Source organism: Solanum stenotomum, chromosome 5, assembly GCF_019186545.1.
Source record: "Solanum stenotomum isolate F172 chromosome 5, ASM1918654v1, whole genome shotgun sequence".
In the NCBI taxonomy this organism is placed as follows: domain Eukaryota; kingdom Viridiplantae; phylum Streptophyta; class Magnoliopsida; order Solanales; family Solanaceae; genus Solanum; species Solanum stenotomum.
The window spans coordinates 59,243,251-59,268,035 of record NC_064286.1 but is presented as its reverse complement, the minus strand read 5'-3'; the positions used below and the strand labels follow the sequence as shown (position 1 = coordinate 59,268,035).

At 32.1% G+C, this 24,785-nt stretch overlaps 3 protein-coding genes, 1 non-coding gene and 1 pseudogene across 6 annotated transcripts; 1 reads left to right on the top strand and 4 right to left on the bottom strand.

Annotated features, from left to right (window-relative positions):
• Positions 1-1,214: 1,214 nt before the first annotated feature.
• LOC125865563 (transcription initiation factor IIB-2) lies at positions 1,215-7,082 on the bottom strand. Of its 2 annotated transcripts, none has more exons than XM_049545766.1 (7): positions 6,514-7,079; positions 4,260-4,284; positions 3,453-3,582; positions 3,235-3,365; positions 2,954-3,042; positions 1,973-2,049; positions 1,215-1,659 (listed from the first exon to the last, which is right to left on the bottom strand). In XM_049545766.1, the coding sequence occupies exons 1-7, from the start codon at positions 6,861-6,863 to the stop codon at positions 1,526-1,528; spliced, it is 936 nt and encodes a 311-aa protein (XP_049401723.1). In that variant the 5' UTR covers positions 6,864-7,079; the 3' UTR covers positions 1,215-1,525. The 2 variants fall into 2 exon arrangements, 1 of the variants encoding a protein (XP_049401723.1); XR_007446363.1 differs by lacking the exon at positions 1,215-1,659 and adding an exon at positions 2,593-2,720 and having other exon boundaries at positions 6,514-7,082.
• Positions 7,083-8,587: 1,505 nt separating this feature from the next.
• On the bottom strand, positions 8,588-12,328 carry LOC125864844 (transcription initiation factor IIB-2-like). 2 transcript variants are annotated; one of them, XM_049544933.1, is made up of 7 exons: positions 11,841-12,328; positions 11,093-11,117; positions 10,440-10,569; positions 10,231-10,361; positions 10,039-10,127; positions 9,354-9,433; positions 8,588-9,133 (listed from the first exon to the last, which is right to left on the bottom strand). In XM_049544933.1, exons 1-7 carry the CDS (start codon positions 12,182-12,184, stop codon positions 8,991-8,993), a joined length of 942 nt encoding a protein of 313 aa, XP_049400890.1. In that variant the 5' UTR covers positions 12,185-12,328; the 3' UTR covers positions 8,588-8,990. The 2 variants fall into 2 exon arrangements, with proteins under 2 accessions (XP_049400890.1, XP_049400891.1); XM_049544934.1 differs by having other exon boundaries at positions 8,588-9,130; positions 11,841-12,322.
• A 5,887-nt stretch (positions 12,329-18,215) lies between these two features.
• On the bottom strand, positions 18,216-18,432 carry LOC125866437 (small nucleolar RNA U3). The gene has a single exon (XR_007446503.1). It is a non-coding gene; the product is annotated as a small nucleolar RNA U3 (small nucleolar RNA).
• An 815-nt stretch (positions 18,433-19,247) lies between these two features.
• On the bottom strand, positions 19,248-19,439 carry LOC125866439 (small nucleolar RNA U3; annotated as a pseudogene).
• Positions 19,440-22,131: 2,692 nt separating this feature from the next.
• Positions 22,132-23,966, top strand: LOC125865560 (heat stress transcription factor B-3-like). Its single transcript, XM_049545763.1, has 2 exons — positions 22,132-22,486; positions 23,204-23,966. Exons 1-2 carry the CDS (start codon positions 22,241-22,243, stop codon positions 23,690-23,692), a joined length of 735 nt encoding a protein of 244 aa, XP_049401720.1. The 5' UTR covers positions 22,132-22,240; the 3' UTR covers positions 23,693-23,966.
• Positions 23,967-24,785: the final 819 nt, after the last annotated feature.

Genomic DNA, 24,785 nt, shown 5'->3' with positions numbered 1-24,785 from the left:
ATATATATATATGGGCATTCTCTTAACTAAAAATTAAAAATTCAACTAACAATTAAATCATTCATGAATAAATCAATGTAATAACAAATGTACAATTCAATAGTTAACTTCAAATATTAGTGTCCAAGAGAAACTCAAGCATATTTCTACCAATGTACATTATGTAAAGGAACCGTCTTCGTACTTGTTTTTCTCGAGAAATAGTTGGAGGCACAATATTCTTGATAAAGACAAATATAGTCTTTTAGTTAGCACAATAAGTGTTCCACGGTGATACGCATCATTCCTTAACATAGTTTTAAATTTCTAAGTATCTTATACTTTATCCTTATTTTATTTTTAATTCACACCGAAAAACCTATTTAAAAACACCGAATTAAACCGAACCGAAGTAGAAAAATCGAACCGAACCAAATTAGTTTGGTTTAATATACGGTGCACGCTTATCTAAAATCAAAAACCGAAAAACCGAATCGAAGAACCGAATGCCCACCCCTAAATTCAAGGGAAAAGGGACAAATATATCCTCGAACTATTGTAAATGGTATGCAGATACCTTCCGTCATACTTTTGGACATTGGTGCCCCTGCCGTCTAAAAACTAGAGCAAATATACCCTTTATACTAACAGACATACACGCGTCATAATCTTATCCACCGACCTGACATTTATTAAATATCGGATCGACGGATAAGATTGCGCCACGTGTCCCTATTCGTCTTTCGTTAGAGCGAAGGGCGTATATGCTCTAGTTTTTGGACGGCATGGGTACCAATGTCCCAAAAGTATGACGGATGGTATCTGCATACCTTTTACGATAGTTCGGAGGTATATTTTTCCTTTTTGGGGGTATCTGCAGTGTTAGTCTTTTTTGTTGTTGGCTATATAGCCTAATTTTGAATTGCAATTGTAGTCAATTTCTTGGAAAATAGCCACCATTGATTATTGGTATAACCCTCAATTAATTGTCTATTTTCCCTCTCTACATAAATTATTGTTATAGCCCTCAATTAATTAAACCTAAGTCATTGATACCAATATTAGACATGTGACAGTTGACACTCATTCAAGAAATAATTTGGGGAAATAAAGATGTCAGTTAAATCCCTTTTCTATAATTATGGTTCTCCTAACACTATAAGAATTGTTTCCTATATATTGATAAGGTAAAATAAAGGTAAATGTGGATAAAATATAAATAGTACAACTCAATGTACAATTATAGAGGATGATGCACAAGTGATGAAGTTAAATTTGGAAACTACATTTTTATGTTAATCTCAGTACAGTAGTCTATGAAGAAAGAGTATCACTTGAAGGAAAAAACATTTACAACTTGTAATTTAACTTGAAGTTCTATCCTAAGTTAGAACTGTTTAATAATTTAATGTGTATTAGCTCACATCTTGGGGTAAAAGAAGCTTCTCCTCCTGTTAATTTCATCGAAGGGTCCTCCGGTACACAACATTCTTGAAGGCATTTTTGAAAAAAATTGTCACTTGTTGACATGGTTAGCTTACCTTCATCAAGGACTGCTGAGGTTTTTTAGGTCCTGACCCTGTGCATACCAATTTGGTATTATCTTTGAGAGATGTGGGTATAGATCCTTGAAGGAATTCCGGATCGTACCTTCAGCAACCCCAGTTGCAAGCGACACATCTGCATTCATACAGTTTTTTACATGACATGTCAGATATTCAATATGCAGATGCTTCAGAATACAAGTTTAACCTACAATGTAACTCATCACCCCTGGGACAAAGACAATCAATTCAAATCGTCATAGGAAACATCATACAGTTTAGAGGCCTGGGCTAATGTAGCAGTGTAAAGATGCATGGGGTATGAGGATGACATTCAGCACTAGAAAAACAGAGGAGAACTCGTTGCACAAATGCAATTCCTATCAAGGAGGGAATTTGGTGTCTAAGTATCCATGTCAAAAGAAGGAGAATAATCACATTTTCATTACCTTTAACTGGCTTCCTCTCATCCGAAAGCTGAGTGACTATGTAGATAACTGCTGCAGCAATCGAAATGGGACTTCTCCTGCAGTTTCATTTAGAGGAGTAAATACATTGGGTATCATATGATTGTTCAAGCATTTTGGAAATTGGAACAAGTAGCATGACCAGTTCTTTGAAAGATGACGAGCAGAATTAAGTGATAATTGTATCTCAAGGAGGGGAACAGATATAAAAATTCCTCGTTCCAGTGGAAGAATATAACAAATACTAAGTTGTAAGAAGCTACATAACAAAAACAACACCTCAACCTCAAGCTAGTTGAGGTCGGCTGTATGAATCCTTATTAAGCATGGGAGCTAGGAATTGGTATTCAGGTTAAATAATCACTCTGTAGGCCTGTACTTCTAAAATCTTAATTCAAGTTACACCAGGAATTCTTTTACTAAAACATCAAATGTCATGATTCATGAAAAATCGATCGCAACAAGAAGTCTGTGAATTCATAGCTTAGCATCCCAAAAATGCAATCATCCTAGAGGCAAGCTAACCACACAAGGTAGCAGATAAAATGAAGACTAGGTCCATCTTTTGAACATGACATGAGGTGAAAGCATAACTCATACACCTTGCTTGCTGCTGCTAAGGGTCATGGTTCTGCTATATAGTTATATTGTCTTCTGATACCAAAAACGAACACCACCATCATCATGTATTTACCTATTTACACTACCATGTCTATGGTTTTGTTCTCTACTGTAATATAGTGAGTTTCAGCATGTAAGGAACAAAATATTAGAACTTCTTAAGCTTAACTATCTACATAGTCATAGAATTAAAGGCTCTCCTCATCACCCACTAATTTGAAAATACATGCTCTCCACTTGGAAAAAATGAGATCAATTTTAGTCAAATGTAGCATTTAGTTTGAACGCTTAATAAATCTGGAATAAGCATCTGTGGATCAACATAAATACAAGCAAAGCTACCTTATGTCAAACTCTTCAGATTTTTTGACTGCTTCTTGAGCAGCTTTAACTGCTTGATTCGTCATCCCAAGATTTGAACAAAAGCGTCGCTAAAGGTTAAAAGCATGTATCAGTAACCAAGTTATGAGAAACAGCAAAAGTTCGATAGGAAATTCATTTTAGAAAAATAGTAGTTAGAAGGAGAATAGTCTTTTTTTTTTGTTAGAGGAGAATGTAGTCTTTTTTTTTTCTTTTTTTCGGTAATGGAGTCTTTCTCTCCTACTTTTACAAATAAACCTCACCATGAAATCCCCAGCATGTATAGTTCCCATTTCCACTGATTGACCCAGCTCGAGCTCTAGTTGTTTCACTATGTATTCCTTTGCTCGGCCAATTTCCTTCTTTGTAGCTCCATTCGCAACAGAGCAAATTTCTATTTCCAATCCACAGTTTCAAGAAAGCTCATTCATATTGGAAGTTAAATCAGGACACCGAAATGACAAAAAGTCTTAGGCTATACCCTTCACAGTTCGAGGCTTGTCTTCCTGTCGACAAGCAATATATAGGCAAGCAGCCAATATAGCATCCTGGTTCCTTCCTCTACTAGATTTTTGATCTTCTACCTTCTTGTATATCTCATTAGCTCGGTCCTTTGAACAAAATCTAAACCATTATAATGGAATACTGAACAAAAATTATCTGTGGTTTTTAGTGTCAACTGTCAAATTACTTTACTTGAAGTATAGAAACATCTTCAAGTTCATCTTTTAAAGAGAATCATAACATGGAGTACTTGGGTTGTTCCTTATTCTTGTAAATGTTAAAAGAAAATATCCTAATAATGTTAAGAAAACAATACTGTGAAGTACTCCAACAAAAATTGTCAATTCCTGCCATGACATGTCTAGCGGAATGTCAAATACAAGGTCACAGGACGAAAGACAAGCTCCAAGTTCTAGAAGAACATACTACACCACTCAGGTCACAAGCAAAAAACATCGAAAAAATACACAAATAGCTTCCAATATTTTATATCTCTGGCCAAATGAATCAGTTGCTAGTAGAGGGGGGCCAGGAGGGTGCATACTATACCCATTAACATTGTTGAATATTGAACTGCTTATCCAGCTGAGTGGCAAAATGAGCAAATGAATCAGGCAGCCTTAGCTAAAAGAGAGAGCATGACTCTTCATACACATTGAATGAAATTGGACAGAAAAAGTAATTGGACACTTCTTAACACAAGCATATATCTGCACAGACTTCCTGACATCTCAATGTCATTTGATTGAAAATCAGTATCAGGACTTCAGGAGTAGAAACATACCTTTATGGTTGCAACCAGGCCCAACCTGAAATAGGTATAATTGCATCAGCCATATCTTTTGGAATTCCGCATTATAAGTTCAGCTTCTGTCAATATAATAAGGAGCCAGACCAGACACATACTGATAATGAATAGGTTTTACATTACCAGTTCATTTGGCTCTAATAGGATAATGTAACAGAAGAGACCAGAAGAAACACATATATAGAAAGAATACCAAAACCAAGAGCACTGTTTGAAGAATAAGTTAAAATGCTTTATGTATAATATATGAAGTGGTGGACAAATAAAACAAAAAAGAGAGTAAATTTTACTGATTAAATAAAACTTCTTCAATCAACTTCCCAACGTACACAATACTTGAGAGCAAAAAGTGTATGGTGTAATTCATTATATGGACTAAACTAGTTTCCTCGGAGAATGAAATGACTGGAAAAACAGAATTACAACCAAACGATGTTCTCAATGGCTCCAGGGTGATTATTCTGGGTGCACCAAGACAACTTTCGAGGTGAAAAGATGTGCGATGCTTCCAGCAACTTAAGGCACTGCAACAATACATGAAGGCCCAACGGAAATTTTTCCAGTAGTGTAAAGGCTAGGAAACACTTTATGACTCGAGCCATGAGAGTTCTTGGCAATTTCAAAACCAAGCAAAGGCCTTAAATTTAGTAAAAGAAAATTATAAGGTGAAAGTCCAATCTTTTAATCACAAAATTGTCGTAGATAGCCAAGTATTTTCTTTTTGTAGTTTACAGGATACACATTCATCTGGTCTTTCAGAGGCATCTAAACTAATTTCTCCTTAGCCATAAAAAAATTAATTTTTTGTCTAAAGCAGATGAGTCTAAAACTTTTTTTTTCTTATTTTAGTAGACCATACCACTAATTTAAGGCAATGAAATGACTTTGGACTAAACATTTGTAACTCCTACACTATAAGGTGGCATCAAAAGCACAGAACATAGATGATACCTTTATAAAAAAAAGAAAAGAAGCATAAAACAGAGCATTTTCAAACCAAGGCATATACCTTACAAAGTCACTACAAAGCAAGGTCTAAAGCCAACAATTCAATTTCCACTTTCAACTGAAAATTGCAATATTGCTCTTCTATCACCACTATTTTGGAACCAAACGTTATGCTTTTTATAAACTACACTCAATTATGTCTCATCTGACTGTCATTATCTTGCCTATTGCTTCACTTAGTAAAATGCTCAACCATGGTCCAGCCTGGTAACTAATGCCAGTTTTTGCAATCCTTTATATGAGCATTGTCAACCTTCAAGGATTTTTTCATGCAATCAAGAGTACACTGCACACACCACTATGAGCATTCACCTCATCAAGAAGATCATAAATACAAAAGCTACACATGCTTACCCTGCTGCTTAGGCCAATAAAAAAAAGACAATAAGTAATTCAACCTATAATATTCACACTTTACCACAACATAGACCACTTGTAACAAAAGAGAATGGGTAGAGCAACCAGTAAAGATGCAAACTTTTCTCAAACTTACTATATGATATCATCACCACACATCATTTTCAACAGTAATCAATCCAAAAAATACAATTTTTACCAAGACATTCAACAATTTAATGCTCCCAGCTCAGTGCTTGAGTTCCCAGGCAAATAACACCAACTCTACCAGTAATTTTACGCCAACATTGGTAATCAAATAAACCGAATGTGTAAATCTCCACTCACCTAACCAATAAATACATGACATCTTTTATATTAACTTAAATCACATACAACAACAAGAACATACTCACTGCAATTCCACAAGTGGGGTCTCATGAGGGTAGTGTGTACGCACACCTTACCCCTATCTTAAGAAGAAGGTATAAAAGTTGTTTCTGATACACTCTCAGCTCAAGGACAAGTATATCAAAGCATTTTGAGGTAACAAATAAACAAAAGTTAAGAACCCACGACAAAATACTAAAGATAGCATTATCCCTTATCCCACATTCCCCACAAAAATCATAGAAAACCATATCAAAATCAAACCTTTACACCACCACCAACAACAACAACATACCCAGTGTAATCCCACATGTGGGAGTCAGGATACGTTAGTGTGTACGCATATCTTACCCCTTACCCCTACATTTTACATTTTGGGATATAGAAAGACAGTTTCCGATAGACCCTCAGCTCAAGTAAAGAAGCCAAGACACAATGCACCACCATTTACACCAAAAATGAAGAAAAAATAAATTGAAGGAACATTATAAGGTACCTATCAGACATAACCCCAATAGCTTTAAAAGCCAAAATAAGAGATCGATCAGCATTCGACCCACGATTCTGCCATCGACCCAAAGACGATGTCAAGAAATCACTAGTAGTTCCATTAGGTTTTGAGATCACTGTGGATAACCCACCATCAGAAAGCAACGGATTATTCGGTCCACCAACTCGAACCGGGTCATTATCACCCGACTCATTAGCAAAAGTTCTCCACTCAGATGTTTCATCAATCGAATGAGATTCCAAAACTAACCCACATTCTGAACAAACCATATCACCTGCTGAATGATCAAATACAACTTCTGTGCTCTTTCTACAGTCCGAACAGTACGCATCCATTAGTAACAATTTTTATGTCAAAATGTGTAATTTTTTGTACAGATGTGATTGAAATTGAAAAAGATGAAATGGGTTAGTTGTGATTTTGGTTGTAAAGATGAAAAAACCATTGATTTGTTGTTGTGAAGAAGAAGAAGATGGATTTATAGTTAGGCGGAGGAAGTGGCGGGGGAAATGGTGAAAGAGTAGGAAAGTCATGTGGTTCTTATGGTTATTTTCAGTTTTGTTTTTTGAAATTTTGACAAAATAAAGACAAAACAATGAAATTTTTATTCTCTCCGTTTTAATTTGTTTATCTTATTTTCCTTTTTAGTTCGATTCTAAAAGAATTTTTTTTTCTTTTCGTATATTTGACATATGTTTAATTTAAGTATATAAGATTTACAAATATTATTTATCTTCTTATAATCATTGTCAAATGAAAACACGACAGATAAATTGAAACAAAACAAGTACATTTTATGGCCTCTTTTTTGTTTGGTTCTCTCGAGTAAAAAAGAGAAAACTATAAAGACAAATATGACCATGTTCTTTTCTTCTTTTATAATGGTGAAATATTTCATTGACGTTTAATTTATCAGTAAATTTTATTTAAATTTGAATTACGATTTCTTTGGATCGAACTTCTTTGAGATGTTTTTGATTCAAAATTTGAAAAAGTTTCTTTATGTGTTTTCGAACATCTATTAGGTTGATAAGTTAACTATGCAATATACATATCATGATGACATGTAAAACTTTGAGCTTGTTTATAATACATTGATGTAGTGATAAATTTTGTGTTTTTTTAATTTGTTTAGGTGAAGTATGTGCAAATATTTTTTAAAATTTTGAGTTGTAAGTCATGTATTTATGATGTGCTCAATTAGGACGGATCATATTTCAAGTGTGTGAATTAAATAGTGACAAATTTAAAAAGTTGTTAATTTCTTTGTAGCTCTATATAAAACACCATATATATACATGCATAGCGTGTGTTTGTGGTTTGATTTGAAAGTAATGTGTGTGTATAGTACAATTTATTCTTCTAACTAACATCTTTATGATATTATTTAGAAACTCTGATAATATGATAAATGGCTTGCTTTAATGTAGACTAGCAGAAGGAACAAATTGATGATTGCATTATGAATTTAACTTTTTATTGCTAAAACATATACTTATGTATTTTCCTTTTAAAAAATATCTTGCTATTTTATGACGTAATAAAAAGAGAATGTGACACACCAAACTAATAATAAATCATAAACGTGTGACAAATTTAAAACGTTGAAGCAATTTATGTAGTAGGCCATTATTTTTCATTTGTTATAATGATGTTCGAACAGATCAGCTTGTGCATGACTCGATTAGCATAAGTTTCTTTCTCCACATAAACAAGACAAAAGATAGGAAGACAAGTGAAGAATGATTGTATGGAAAGGAAAGGAAAGGCAAAGAAAAGAGATGGGCTAGTATAGGCAAATTATTACTAATATATGATGTGACAATAGACGCAAGCATATGGATAAGATATTTGAGAAAAATCTTTGATCATAAAAAAAGAAGATAAGAGAAAATGGATAAGATATTTGCTTCACAAAGATGACAAAGGCACTATTCCATCGCAAGTGTAACATAACAAGCAACATGGAGATATACGATTTATTAATGCTATCGTCTTGAAATATTACGCAACAGACTCATCCTGTTTATAATAATTCATTCAATCTTATAAGAGCATATTCATAAAGTATCTCGCCAATGAGAATATTTTCAATACAAAAAACGGACAACAGCAACATAGTTTGAAAACGGAAGTAAACTCACCAAATGATGGATCTCATGTTAAACGAAAACATTTCATTTTGCATGACAATGTTTAGCCATACAAAAATTGGACGATGGCCTATGAAATCTGTAACATTCAAAAAAAAAAATGGAACCTATTTGTGTTTTAGGGGAGGGGAAGAGATAAATGGAAAAGAAAATAATATGGATTACTCTGGTCTACATGACCTACGGTACCTTGTGAATCCAGAACACAGGGTAGCCAAAACTCCGCGTCTGATGTTTTCTCTGTTTGAATAATTCTTACAGACTTCAGGCCCTATAGCAGATTTATAGAGCTCAACGACTAAGGTACTCTTATGCCTTTGGACTGCACAGGTTCTTAAGGTCCTTGTCTTTGACGTACCATTCTGGTATTATTTTGGAAGCATGAGGATAAAGATCCTTGTACGCGTTCTTGATTGTCCCCTCTGCAACTGTGGTTGCAACTGAGATATCTGCTGCAAGCATAAACCGTTCAGATGTATATACGAAACTAGCATATACAAGTACAACCAAGACTTAAAAGCAGCTAGGCAACCCCACATGAAGAATTCACTTATGCAGCAATTGATATAGAAATGCAGCATTGTGCACCTACTTAAGGAAGCATGAATGTAAAGGAATATACATCGCCTCTTTAGCTCAAGATTGCACAAAGAGGAAGGTTGATGTTCTAACCTCGCAGAACGGGTTTCTTTGAATCTGAAAGTTGAGTGATCATGTATATTATTGCTGCAGCAATTGATATAGGACTCCTCCTGCAAAAAGGAAAATAACTATTAAGGATCTAATCTGTTAACCAGATGTGCTTATAAGCTTAGTCTCTAGTGATCTGAGTGATAACGATCAGTTCCCTCTTCTTTCCCTTTTAGCAATTCATTTACTGGTTAAAACTCTAAGAAAAGAAACTAAAATCTAGTAGTGAAATGTCTACGAAAATCCCTTTAACGAGACTTGCATATATTAGTCATTTAAATCAAACAAGTGGCGTCTGCCAATCTTTTTTCTTAAGAGGGTGGAGCAGGGAAGACGTTCAAGCAAGAACTTAACTCGGTTGACCGAATAGCTTCACCCCTATTACCCATCAACTCAAGTTCTATCAATTTTATTTTTTTCAAAAAAATATAACTTCTCTAAAGTTTTCAGAACAGAATAACTGCCAAAATCAAATTTACGGAAGGTTCATTCAATATGAAAGAAGAGAATTCGAGCCACTGCAAAAATCAAGTAGTTCCCTCAAAGAGTTCACGTGCAGATCCTCAAACAAATGACTTAAACCAGTCTCTGGATTATTCTGTGGGGCCAAGGTATGGGTTCACCATATTAAGAACATAATCAAACATACACAAACAAAAATATGTACCTTATATCAAACTCTTCAGCCTTCTGAACAGTTTCTTGGACAACCTTAATTTCTTCATGGTTCATACCAAGGTTAGAACAAAAACGTCTCTGAAGATCAAGAATAGTTCATGTCAGGATAGCATAAAAGAATAGTCATATCACACTTGCGCCCCCACAAAGAGGCCAAAACCTACATATTTAGTTGACTCACCAGATAGTCCCCAGCATGTATAGTTCCCATCTCCATTGATTCTCCCATTTCAACCTTCAATTGTTTCACAATGAACTCTTTTGCTCGCCCAATTTCCTTCTTACTAGCTCCATTGGCAATTGAGCATATTTCTAATCAACACCCAAAGGTTTAGAGTTCACACAGAGGAGTAAACTGTTAATCTACATGATCAGAAAACATTGCCACACCTTTTACAGTGCGGGGTTTGCCTTCTTGGCGGCATGCAATGTAGATACAAGCAGCGACCAGAGCATCAAGATTCCTGCCTCTAGTACACTTTTGGTCTTCAAGCCTCTTATATATCTCACTTGCTCGATCCTGCACAAGATCAAAGAAGACATATACCAATTAGTGCAAAAAATCTTTCAGCAATAAGGACTCTCAGACTAATCCCAAAAAGAAGAGAAAAAGGCTATATCAAAATACTTGCTGCGATATGGAAAAAAGATTGTAACAGATGACATCCCTTAATATATCAAGGGGATAACCCTGCAGCAACAAAACTATCAAATTTTGGCGCTTTCACAAACACACAGTATACTTAGGTGGAGAAAATTAATGGTTTCTGTTTACTAAAGCAAAATAAGATGGACAAAAAAAGGGTAATAAACTGCAATCTACATATAATTAACATATAAAATAGACAAAAAACCTTAGGCAACAGACGACAAAAGAAAACTTTAAAGATGTAAACACACATATAAATAAAGCGATGAAAACACCAAATGGAAAGAAGTTGCACTGTTGTATGCGTCAACTTAAAAGGTGCAAGAGAATCCAAGAATGCAGTCAGATAATTCTGTGATGCCCAATTAACTTAAAAGAATACTAGAGAACATACCCTTATAGTAGAAACAAGGCTCAACCTGTAAAACATGGAGAGAGAAAACTCAGTTCAATCAATGCATAAAAAATTTCCAAGCTTTCAAAAATTAAAAGGAATGATACACCTCCCTGAACCAGTATTATCACTTCAAATGTAGTTGTAACAAAAGGCCAACACAAATGCCATCTCACAGAGCATGGGAAGGACAAAGCAGATGGATTAATTCGCGTAATGACAACACCAAGCCAATCAAACTATAAATCCACATATCATCCCACAAATGTCATCCCTCCAAAAAGCTTAATCAGGGAAGGAAGAAAAACGATACAGTTTTACTCTTCAAATTAGCCATCTTACATATTCAATTTCATTACCAGATTCTATAAGATTTAAACCTATTTAATCCCAATATCCACTATCACACAAGCCCTGAAATCCGATCAGTGATCATAAAATAAAATCATTTTCATCTTCTAACCCCATCTTTTTCCTCCTCCTCCTACTACACATCAATCAGATGCTAGTTATCATCTATATAAATCATCCATATCCAATTGGATCCATTCGAGCCCAATTCATTTTGATACCCAATTATATAGATTCTCCAAATTTCACACTTAAACATGTACCGACATTCAAATATCTAAACAAACTAAAACCACAAATTCATAACCTAGGTATCAAATTCAACTAATACTTCATGAAACAAAACTCAGTAGGGTTCATCAGAAACAAAAGGAAATGAAAGCAACAAGTAACCGACCTATCAGCCATGGTAGCAATGGCCTTAAAAGCCAAAACAATCGCGCGGTCAGGATCACCACCACGATTCTGCAACCTAGCAAGAGAACCATCTCCATTACTACCATTAGGCCCTTTAGAAATCACTGTAGACAGAGCCGCATCACCGAGTAACGGGTTAACGGGTCCTCCAACACGATTCGGGTCATCACCACCCGACTCATCAGCAAAAGTACGCCACTCAGATGTTTCATCAATTGAACGAGATTCCAACACCAGCCCACACTCCGAGCAAACCGTATCACCGGCGGCGTGGTCAAAAACCACCTCCGTGTTCCGCTTGCAATCCGAACAGTAAGTATCCATTTCAAAACGGTTTCGACCCGATTCGATCGTAGATGCCGGAAAAACCTACCGATTATGATTCCGGCAGCGATGATCGGAAAAAGGGTACCGGAGTTTTTGGGTTTCTCTCTCTCCAAAATTGTGCTTAGTTAGGAGAGGAGTGAGAGAAAATTAGAAGGGTCAAAGGGGTATTTATAGACCTAAATTCAGAATGCGGGTCGGTACAAGTGTATTCGGTAGGGCCCATTACTGTTTTTTTTTCCTTAAAAGAATGAAAAAGAAAAAAGGAACTTATATTAAAGAGTTTTTTATTTACATTACTAATCTATTTTTAGGTAAAAAAAATTAAATTTATTAGAAATATTGGTGAGGTATGTGTGGTTGTAGATCAACTTAACATGATAAAAAAAATTATAGTTAATAAATTTAGTATAATTTTATATGTGGAGTCCGAAGGATGGTGTCTATGTACACAATTTTTTGTCTATCTTGTGAAGGGTACAGAAATTATTTTCGATAGATTTTCGATTCAAGTAAAATGTATCAAACTCAAGTATGAAAAGAAAATACAGTCATGAAGAAACCATGTTAAGATTAAAGTAAAAGAACAATAACAAAACGATAGATAAAATGTAACTGAAGTAGTAGAGGAAACAAACGATAATAAAATCAAAGAATAAAATAGAAGCAAGGAAAATTAAACAACGCTCAAATACTTGCTAACTTTCTATCATAATCAGATGAATTTGTTTATACCTGATAGTTATATTGGATGGACGCTTCAGATGAAGACATCATGTTATTCCGAATTGATCTCAACCAAAATGAGACTTATGCCCCCCTTCCATCCAAATGCCCTACTACAAAATACGGACATTTTTAACCACTCAGATATTTATTCCCTTTGCGCTTCATCTGCTCTGTCCATTTGGCAATAGGGTATATTTATGTGATTCACTAGATTTGTCTTCGCCTATCGGCCGATTCTATTGCTTGTCGGTTACATTCATTCTCTTCGCACTTTACCTGCCCTATCCATCTGATCTGGCAGTAGAGGCTTATCTAAGTGATTAACTGGGTTTGTCTTCGTCTGTCAGATGATTATATTTCTTGTCGGTTAATTGCATTCATTCTCTTCATGCTTCATCGATCTTCCTATCCATCTGGTAGTAAGGACTTATCTACATGATTCACTAGGTTTGTCTTCGCATATTGGTTGATTCCATTGTTTTTCGATTAGCTAAACTTTTTTAATTGTACGAATCTCTATGCATGTAGACATAGTTATTCAATATATGTAAAACAATCAAAAAACGCGTAAACTAATCTAAATATCGATCATCTATGTTCAAAAACAAAAGTTTATCATTATTGGTGCACAAAATTTCAAGTCGAGGGTCTATCAGAAACAACCTACTTTTATAGGGATGAGATAAGGTATGCGTACACTCAATACTATTTAAACCCTACTTTATAAAATTATACTAAATATATTATTGTTGTATTGATACACAAAATTTGATTTATCATCGATATCACTAGATTATAAATTTTATTGGGCATACAAAATTATTATTAGTAGTAGTAGTAGTAGTATTTTTTAAAGTTAATTAACTTGTCCATTTTTTGTTTTACAATATTTACTCTAATAGGATGAATACTAATTTGTTTCTCTTTAATATTTTACCAAATCAGTATATAATGGGGACTACACTAAGGATGGAAAGATTGTAACTTGATATTTTTCATAAATCGACAAATATAGAAAAATTATACAAATTTGACCGATGAGTCAAATCATGATATGTTGGTGCTTGATTAATTTTCATAAATTGACAAATATAGAAAAATATTAAAATTTGATTGATGAATCAAATCATAAAATGTTGTTGCTTGATTAATTTTTATAAATTGACAAATATAGGAAAATTATCAAAATGTAATTGATGAGTCAAATCATGAAACGTTGCTGCTTGATCATCTCTCAACAATTAACATATATAGTAAAATTATAAAATTTGATTAATGGTTATTGTTTAATTATCGTGAAATATTATTTTTGTAATAAAAACATACCATAATGCAATTTTTTTTAAAAAGAAACATACCATACCGACAACAAAATCCAATTAATCAAATAATGAAAGGTCATTACTTGATAATTACAATATTCTAAACGTGCCATAAAATAGTAAAAGTATTTGATAAATGAGAATTATGTATCAAACTAATTGGTCACTTTTTAAATTTTTTTAAAAAAAGTATATGCATCAAAGTTTCTAATAAATTGCATTTGTTGCGTATTCTTTTTTAAACTATTAGAAATAGCATGTACATAATGTGTAAGTAATTTTGCGGGTCAATAGTTTTATTAGTTCTTCGTAAATATTTTTTTAGTTTTATATTTGTATACAAGAGTTCTTATTTTATATAAAAACAAAGAAATATACAAATTACACACATAAAAAAAATGTAGGATTATTTTTTTCAATTCAAAATATAACGTAAAAGTGTTATAATATTCACCCAATTCCAGACAAATTTATGGCTTCAATGCATATGAAATATTATTAACGATTAAAAGAATGAAATTGTTTTTAAGGGGAAAAAAAAACTCTATAGTTAGTACTATCGTACAAAAAGAAATTTCATAGCAATTTCCATTGTTAAACATGAGAATAAAAGAAAAGGTGTAATTTGAGGTTGTAACAAATAATTTGTTTTTTTTAATATATATATAATTGGCAATAAGAGAAGGAATATTCCTTGTCATAATGTGATCATTTGTTTTATTTACCTTTTTTTTTGTTTATTGTTGTTTTGTTTTGATTATAGATATAAATAAAATTTGTGTACATTATATTCTTCTCAAATCCTATTTGTTAGATTTATTTTCACTAGTACGTTATTATAATTTTTTTTAGATGACATTCTACTAATTTTATTGTTCAATTCTTTTGAATGATATAAAAACGCATAAACATTAATGAATATTTAAAATTAAGTATTATACAATTTTGAAACTTATAATAGTTATGTATTTGTAACATATAATTTAATCAATTATCAATACAAGTTGTAACTTCTTCTTTTTTAATAACACAAGTTGTAACTTATTCAATTGAACTAAAGCTTGGTGTTCCATAGAATAGTTTTATGTTGTCTTTTACTATAAATATTAAAAGAAAAAAGGGAAAATAAATAAATAGAGAAAATAGACAAAGAAGTAATAATTCCAAGGGTGTCATATTTTGGTTGTTTCATTTAAATTAGTATCCGTTTTATATATAAATATGAAAATAAATTAAAATGTTGCTATTACATTTGTTAGATTTATTGTTGTTTAATCATATTGACTATTAAAATTTGTTCCTTATGATATATCAAACTTATATTTTAAATTCGAGTTTTTTTGGAGTAAATTTAGGTATTGAATTATTGAAATTTTAAGAATAATTTATTTATTTATTTATCAGTAAAACAAATTTAGACACACGCGGTTAAAAATAAGACAACTTTTATCTTTAGATTAAAAAACGAACATACGTTCAAATTACTTTTTAAGTGGTTAAACTTATAAAAAATAAATATAAAGCAAACATAAATTAAATGACGATTCAAAAAACAGATATTTGTGTGCTTTGCCCGACAAAGAAAGAGTGGTTCGTGTGGGCCGTAGGGTTGGTAGCCGCCAGCCCTATTTGACTTGGGCTTGCTATAAACTAGACCCAAGATGTAGGGCTAACATGTTGGCCCACTAGAGTTATTAAAAGAAGGATAAATTATCTATATACACATTTTTATTTTCCATAATTTCCACCATTCCCTACCATTTCAAAATATTTTCAAAATCCCTTATTTTTTTTCAATTCTCAAGTCAAACGGATACATAAGTATTTCAGCCTTAACACATGATTTCCTTCCCTTTTTCACTCCTTTAGCCTCTCCCTAATTTCACTCTACAATCTTATCAGTTACAATTTTCATATCAATTTGATTTTCAAAAGGATTCTCTACAATCTTATTAGTTACAATTTTCAAAAGGATTCTCTACAATCTTATCAGTTACAATTTTCAAAAGGATTCTCTACAATCTTATCAGTTACAATTTTCATATGAATTTGATTTTCAAAAGGATTCTCTACAATCTTATTAGTTACAATTTTCATATCAATTTGATTTTTTTTCCTGATTTTTTCTTGTTCATATTTTCTAATATATATGTATTCAGATTTTTAATGTATCTAGATGTGTTTGTTTCTTAAATTAATGTGTATGTCTTCGTTTCAACATTATGATACATTACAATTTCATTATGTACAATGTATCGTGTTCAAATTACTAAATTATCTTACGGTTATAGTTTGGGATACATTAACTAGATTTTTAATGTATCTAGTTAATTTTGTTTCTTAAATTAATGTATAATATCTTTGTTTCAACACTATGATACATTGCAATTTTATCATACACAGTGAATCGTGTTCAAATATTAATTTTGATACTTGATATAAAATTTCTACTAAATGTATCATTTATCATGTATCTAGGTGTTTCTATGTATCGGATACACAACATTCTATTCTTGCATGAACAAATACACAATTTTTTAGACATGATACATAAATTCGAATTTACGCTAATTGTATCTGATACGTAGTAACTACCAGATACATAAATAGTAATGTATTGATAAATCTATCCATCTCGGAAATAAAATTCAGAAAACAATTACACAAAATTATAAAAGGTATGAATGATCCATCAAAGGTATGGATCTCTTTAGAGTTTATGTTTGTTGTATCAATCCATAACGGATACATTGAAAATCCAAACTCTTGATTCTTCACCTCAACGATGTATCAGATCTCCAAATTTTTCCTCAACTCATTGATCTTTAATTCAGCTGCAATGGTTGATTTGAGATTCACAAATCAATAATTTGACCAACAACCATTTCATCACTTTTGTATCATTCATACCTCACCTCACTTTCTCAGATTTAGAAAGGATTTGCTTCAGACTCCGGAAGAAAATCCTCACTTTCTTAGATTCCGGAAGGATTTCCTTATATTATATATCATATTTTCAAGTTTTCCTCATCTCATCGATCTACTGCAATGGTGGATTTGAGATTCATAAAAGAAATTATTTGTCCAACAGGGATACAATGTAATTTAGGTCTTTACACTATGGGATTTAGGTAAGTTATACTTAAAAGAATTGGATAATTACTTCTTCTTTTTTGTAATTGTGACCAAATTAACACACATATAAGTTAACAATAATCTAAAATCCATAATCTAATTTAACTCAGAACTTTATAAGATATAATACAAGTTTTACACATATATTTTTGTGTTCGATGATACCACGAGTCTAGTTATGATACTAAAGTCGAACGGTTCGTGTAAGGTGGTGGAACAAACTTTATGGAAGACAAGAGTCCTTAAAGGGAGGGGGGAGGAGTTAAAAAAGAGGGATTACTTTAGGCGAATCTCATATGATAATGGAAGAAGAAAGTAATGAATTTTCTAAGATATCGAATAAATCTACATAATATGCGCACGTTAAAGATAGTGAATGTGAGTCCTTTGTCAACGAAATAGATATAGTTTCATATAACATCTTCATTTTCTTTTTCAATGTATGACATCTCTCGTATAACATAAAACTTGGTTTAGTAATCAAATGGTGAATATTCAGCAGGCATGGAAACAATTATTATAAGAAGGACATTAATAAGCAAATAAGATTGAGGAGTCTGTCAGACAACCATTAGACCATCTTAGCACCCATAATTGAGGCTAAGAACGATCATCTATGGCACCATGACCCAAGGGCCATGGAGGCATGGAAACAATTATTATAGGAAGGACATTAATAAGCAAAAAAGATTGAAGAGTCTGTCAGACAGCCATTAGACCATCTTACCACCCTATAATCGAGGCTAAGAACGATCATCTATGGCACCATGACCCGAGGGCCGTGTAGGCTATTAATCACGCTCTAGTCTTATAGGAAGGACATTAACAAGCAAAAAAGATTGAAGAGTCTGTCAGACAACCATTAGACCATCTTACCACCCCATAATCGAGGCTAAGAACGATCATTTATGGCACACCATGACCCGAGGGCCATGTAGGCTATTAATCACGCTCTAGTCTAATGGACTCAAGTCATCCACCAGACTTGGTTTCCTGTCTCCTTAGAAATCAAGGATACAATGGTACGAGCCTATAGAACAGATCCTGTTCAAGTAAGGTCGTGACATGTGAACCCACTGCTTGATATTAAAAAGAGTCTTCTAATGTTAGGTTGCAGCGATGTGGGAAGATGTACTAAAATCTTTCGGAGAGAATTTAGGCCCAAAGAGATGTCTTTTGTAGATGGGTTATATTTGAAATGCGGCCCAATAATTTGATAAAATGCCTGCAAGATAGAGATTGATATATGTTGCCACTTTTTTTTTTTAATTTTAAAAACTTATAATTGCAATCAATAAGTTGCAAATTAACCAATTTTAGTTGTTAACTCCATTAGGAAAAGAGGTTCAAATGGCAAGGCAATGCCATACGATTCGCTTGGTTCTTCGTGGAGTATAACTCACATCCAAACATCAGATTGAGGGGGATGGGGGCAACACATATGAAGCTCTGGTGGAAAGAAACTACCAGCCATACGTCCGTTTCATAAGTCCATGATTCTTCGAAAAAGCGGCATGTTATGACTTGACTCGGACACTTTATACCGTGGTTTAGTAATAAATGAATGAAAGAATTGACTTGTGTATTGGTCGGCCTTTTAAAACTAGCTAAGCCTTGTTTTCCTCTCCCCTTTACTTAATAAGTGAAAAATACTCATTGACATTCTATAAGTGACTTCAATCTAAGCTCATACATATCAATTTAATTTATCCTAAACTCAATAAGAACATAAATCTATACTGGAAGAATAAAAGTATTCATATGTTGCCTTATGAGTTGCCCAGAAGAATCTTTTCACTGTCTTAGCTCAACACAACCATAGAAACAGTCATCAATGGTGAATATAGCAAGTAAAACTTGGGCAAAAGAAATTGAAGAGTCTGTCAGACAACCATTAGACCATCTCAACACCCATGATCGAGGTTAAGACCCGAGGATCATGGAAGCTATTAATCACGCTCTGGTCTAATGGCAACGAATCATCCACCAGACTTGATTTCCTGTCTCCTTAGAAATCAAGGATACAGTGGTACGAGCCTATAGAACAGATCCTGTTCAAGTAAGGTCGTGATATGTAAACCCACTGCTCAATATTAAAAAGAGTCTATTAGTGCTATGTTTCAGCGATGTGGGATTATTGGACATCCCTTATTTACTTTGATTAAGTCTTTTTTTCTCTAACTTTTTTTTTAACAAACATTAAGACGAATATAGAGTCTGAACGAAAGCTACTAGCTTCTGTCGAACCCGATTATACAAGACTTATAATGCAGTTGTTGATAAGGAATAAGAGACATTGTGTTGATAAATGGTTAGTGACGTGACAAAATGGTCTTAATTTCTCTATATCTAGAACTTCTTTGTCCAAATAACAAGATATAATAATCCATTCACACTAGTCAAATGGGAAAATGGAAAAGGCCGTTATTGGTTAAATATGCCGGAAACGACTTATTACTCTCTTCCGTTTCAATTTATCTGACATATTTTTCTTCAAATTAACTTTACGTTTTTTATTTACCTTTGAATGAGACATTTTCATAACCACTATATACATATTATTATAATATATTCAAGATTGCAAAGTCTTAATGAGGCATTTTCAAAAGTTTTTCTCTTTCTGAATTCCGGCCTAATAAAATTATGTCACATTAAAAATAAAAAGGAAACAACAAATACAAGGATTATAAGATATTTTGCATTATGAGGTGGGGTTCAAGCTGAAAATTCAGCTGGTTGAATTATATTATTATATTATTTATATATAGAATTTTCCAACATGTCCAGATACCATGAATGGATTTTTGGACCCCCCTTATCCAATGTATTAATAATAGTACAAAAAACAATTGGTTCTTTTGCATTTTACACTTCAAGTTTTTCCTAAATTAGGCTAAGAACAAATAAAGGAAAATTTGTATTGAGTGGTAATACAAAATTCTCACTAATGCCCCCAATTTTTTTTGTAAAAATAATGTCTCAATCTCAAACAAGTTAATAACAGGTCCCAAAAGATTTTTGAAGCAAAGAAGTATTTTCTGATACGCAATAATTTAATTTCTTTTATCTCTCTATTTTTTTCATGTTATATAACAGCAAAACAAGTTGTTAAAAGCAGACAAAATATAAATCAATTCACTCATCAATCTACATGGACGTTAAAGTGTTAATTTAATTATTTTATTTTATTTTTGTTTCTTTGCATAGATTGGTCAATCTTGTAAAACTATCGTCTATAATAATACTCATTTCGTCCTAATTTCTGTTGCACGATTAAAATTTTGAGAGTCAATACATTTGAAATTCATTTTCTTCTTTGTTTGGGAAAAAAATGTTCACAAAAGCCCTACACGCTACTAGATTATTACTCAATCATTTAAAACTTATGTTACATAGTATAATTTTTTGTAAAAAAGTCAAAATAATTTTAAACATGTAATTAATATTTGACTATAATGATTTTTAAAAACTATGATTTTAAATATGTCAATATTATTTGTGTAGTTATAAAACTTCTAGTTAACGTTATATTAATATATATACTGTTTCATTCTTAATAAAATAAATTAATACGAAATCAATGTCACATAAACTATAAACTGAAACAAATTTAATAATATTTATTTAATTAGTCTACGCTAATTATTTAGATTTATCTGAATGGATGCTCATCTAGAAGATCTTAATTAAATTCTCAGTCATTTATCTAGAAATTAAAATAAGATAAAAAAGAGAGAAGAAAAGTGTACTAATATATTACCAAGTGCTAAATTGCTCTTTGACATGATTTATCATTGAGTTTTGAGTTTTTATTTTTGGTTTTCATTCGGTGTTCGATATTCATATTGGATTCTGATTAAATTCAGATTCACGTCGGAAAGTTTCATATTGAGGGTAAATCACTTCCTTATAAAGGTGAGTCTGTACTAGAAGGACTTGAATCCGAAACCTATAATTAAGGATGAAAGAATACTTACCACTTAAGTTGATATGATTGGGTTTGAGTTGATCAAATCTTGTCACAACACAAATAAGTACTAGTTTTACCATGGTGATATTGAATTTGTAGTCTTAGTCTTCACATTAAAAAGATTTTTATTAAAAAGTGAAACAGTAATTTAATTTTTAAATTTTTCTAGAATATGGTCACCAAATTCTACAAAAAATAACAAAATAATAGGAAATAAAACACATTCTCTAGAAGTGGACTTAATATTAATTACTCAATAGACCGTCTAGAAGATGCACATCATTATGTGCAACACATTATTATATGTTATAAAACAAAAAGACGCATTATCATATACTCCCAATTTGAAATAATTATGTGGGAAAATAACGACATTTCTTTATTTTTACACAAAATCAAGATCTTGAAAAATTATGAATTTATCATGATATATATTTAAGATCATAAATTCTAAAAGACAATCAACTTAACACATATTCAAAAATCATAAATTTTTGCAGTCTTCATTTCTTTATCCAATTTAATATCCAGTCAAACATCGTCATAAATACTATAGCGTATGAAAACAAGTTTTCTTGCTATAGTTGTCCTCCTCCTACAACTATATAATAAGCATAAGTTTCAAGAAAATATTATTTGCTTTCCTCTTTTATAACTCTCATGTACCCAAGATATTATTCCCTTTTGTATTTCTCATGAATTTTGGATTTGTTTTAGGTTTTTATTGTTGGGATTGGGGCTTCTTAACCGCCCTTCTACTCTTCTCCACTTCATCATAATTAATATCATTCATTTTATTAAAACACCTTTTCTTTTTGCTTTTCAGTAACTCGAACTTATAATTTCTGTACTTATCATCTGAGCAAACCCTTCTCATCTAAGTTGAACGTAGTCTTTTGAATGGGGGAATTAGAGGATGAATGTGAAAGGAATTTGTTAGAGTATGTAAGGAAGGCATCAACACCACCATTCTTGCTAAAAACATACATGTTGGTGGAGGATCCGGCGACGGACGATGTCATTTCTTGGAATTCCGATGGATCGGCGTTTATAGTCCGGCAACCGGCGGAGTTTGCTAGAGATTTGCTTCCAACGCTTTTCAAACATAGCAACTTTTCTAGCTTTGTCCGGCAACTTAATACCTATGTATGTTTACTATCTCCCTCTCATCCTAAAAAAAAGTTAACGTGTCGATATTTTATACGATCAGATCACTTATATGATTTTTTATCTTATTTATTTGCTTGGTAAAGAGAATGAAAACAAATAGTGCTCTCCACATCTCACAATGAAACATTTATGCGTATATATAGCAGATAACTTATTTTATTTTCAAAATTAAGAAGGTGTTACACGTAAATATCTTTTAGATTACATATTAATCGATCTTTTTTTAAAAAAATGATTAGTTAACAGACTTATATACTTTGTTGTCTTTCAAGCATAGTGAATTATTGATGTTGCTATTGTTATTCTATTGATTTAGAAAACCATAGTATGTAAGGATGAAATTAACTACAATATAATCATCATCCATATAATTGAAGTCTCTAAAAAGACATGCATTTGAATTTATGATTAAGCTAGAATCGTATATTTACTACGGAATGGTATATAAAGTCAACAAATCTCAATGAATACAATAGCAATTAGGGATATGTATATATCTTGATAGCATTTCTGTTATATATACATCGTCAGTACGTATTAATAAAAAAATATTATAGTAAATCAAGTTTGAGACTAATAACATACAATATGATACAATATTTCTTAGCCTAGAACCATATCTTTAATTTTGTTGAGTATAGTTCTTGTGATCCATTAATTAATTCAATCCTAAATTATTTCATGTGTGACTAGGGTTTTAGTAAAGTTACAACAAGTCAGTGGGAGTTCAGCAACGATTTGTTTCGCAAGGGAGAGAAGGATTTACTATGTGATATTCGTCGAAAAAAAGCATGGACAAACAAGCAACAACCTCCTAACAAAAACAACAAGAAAGAAGGTAAAGATGAAGATCAAAAGTCATCATCCTCAACTTCTAATTCTTCATCATCATTTGAGTACAATAGCCTCGTTGATGAGAATAAAAGGCTCAAAATGGAAAATGGAGAACTAAGCTATGAGGTTTCACTAGTAAATAAGAAATGCAAAGAACTTATTGATCTAGTGGCCATTTTGTCAAAAAATTTAAATGAAGAAGAAAAAAAAGAAGGGCAAAAAGGTAAAAGGCCAATGTTGTTTGGAGTGAGGCTAGAAGTTGAAGAAGAAATGGAAAGGAAGAGAAAAAGAGTTGAGTTAAATGAAATTGCTAGTGTTTTTCTCTCTCAAACTATGAAAATAAAATAGGAAAAAGGAGATATATATTATTGAATAGAGTTGTTCGATATTTCTGATGAGGTAAACACAAGTTAATTCGAACATCATCGTCAGATTGGAAAATGAATTATATGTATTTTAATTGCAAGTCTTTCATCTTTTCAAGACTTATAAAGAGTCGCGATCTCTTGTAATATGATAATATAGAGTTAACTTAATTATATATATCGATAATGTAAAACATTATCAATAAGGATGTCAAACAATTCTTGTCTAATTTATAAAATTAATGAATAATTTATCATTTTGTGTCTATTTTATCCTTACTATTAAATACTAGTCATTTTTCAATGTTTAATGACTTATATTTAGTAAGGATAATTTGATACAATTACTCCTATTATTTATTATTTTTTAATCTGTGTATTAAGTCAGTAGTGAACAATTATGGTTCTGATTACTTCGAAAATAGTAATATGCAAAAGAAAAAAGGAAGGTGACAAGAAACTGACCAAGTTTGAAGTATGCCATAGATGATGGATATGGTTACTTTAGTTTTAAGTAATAATACTAATATATAATTGAAGTGAGCTTCTAGATAGGAGCACTAACTAGTAATTATGTTCATATAATTTTCTCATCAAATAAAAGTTTTTAAATTAAAGAGATAGAAGTTTAAATAATGAAGGTATATATGCAAAACATTCTATTTAATGGTCTCTAACTCTCTATAACTATCAAAAGGAAAATTATTTTACTTTTAGGGTGTGTTTGGTATGAAGGAAAATGTTTTCCTAGAAAATGTTTTCCTGGAAAATAAGTTGATTTTTGACTTATTTTCTCATGTTTGGTTGGTGAGTAGAAAATATTTTCCGGAAAATTTTTTTAGTGTTTGATTTATGAATGATTTTCTTTTTTTGAGAAATATCTTTTATTTTTACTAGGGTAGAAAATAATTTTTGAAATTGAAAATATTTTTTAAAAACAAACTTAAATTTTTTTGGGGGTGGGTTGAGGGTAGGGGCGAAAAATTGAATTTTTGAAGGTGAAAATATTTTTTAAAAACAAACTTAAATTTTTTTTGGGGGGATGGGGGCTGGTAGGGGGTGGGTGGGGGGGGGGG

What these genes read in the sequence shown, in the direction of transcription:
- LOC125865563 (XM_049545766.1), bottom strand. Translation starts at nt 6,863, where the DNA reads ATGGATGCGTACTGTTCGGACTGTAGAAAGAGCACAGAAGTTGTATTT. An exon ending in GCCTGGTTGCAACCATAAAG is followed by an intron (nt 3,583 to 4,259) that starts GTATGTTTCTAC and finishes TTTTGTTCAAAG; the next exon opens with GACCGAGCTAATGAGATATA. An exon ending in CAAGCCTCGAACTGTGAAGG is followed by an intron (nt 3,366 to 3,452) that starts GTATAGCCTAAG and finishes GATTGGAAATAG; the next exon opens with AAATTTGCTCTGTTGCGAAT.
- LOC125864844 (XM_049544933.1), bottom strand. Translation starts at nt 12,184, where the DNA reads ATGGATACTTACTGTTCGGATTGCAAGCGGAACACGGAGGTGGTTTTT. An exon ending in ATTGCTACCATGGCTGATAG is followed by an intron (nt 11,118 to 11,840) that starts GTCGGTTACTTG and finishes CATGTTTTACAG; the next exon opens with GTTGAGCCTTGTTTCTACTA. An exon ending in GCCTTGTTTCTACTATAAGG is followed by an intron (nt 10,570 to 11,092) that starts GTATGTTCTCTA and finishes GATCTTGTGCAG; the next exon opens with GATCGAGCAAGTGAGATATA.
- LOC125865560 (XM_049545763.1), top strand. Translation starts at nt 22,241, where the DNA reads ATGGGGGAATTAGAGGATGAATGTGAAAGGAATTTGTTAGAGTATGTA. An exon ending in TCCGGCAACTTAATACCTAT is followed by an intron (nt 22,487 to 23,203) that starts GTATGTTTACTA and finishes ATGTGTGACTAG; the next exon opens with GGTTTTAGTAAAGTTACAAC.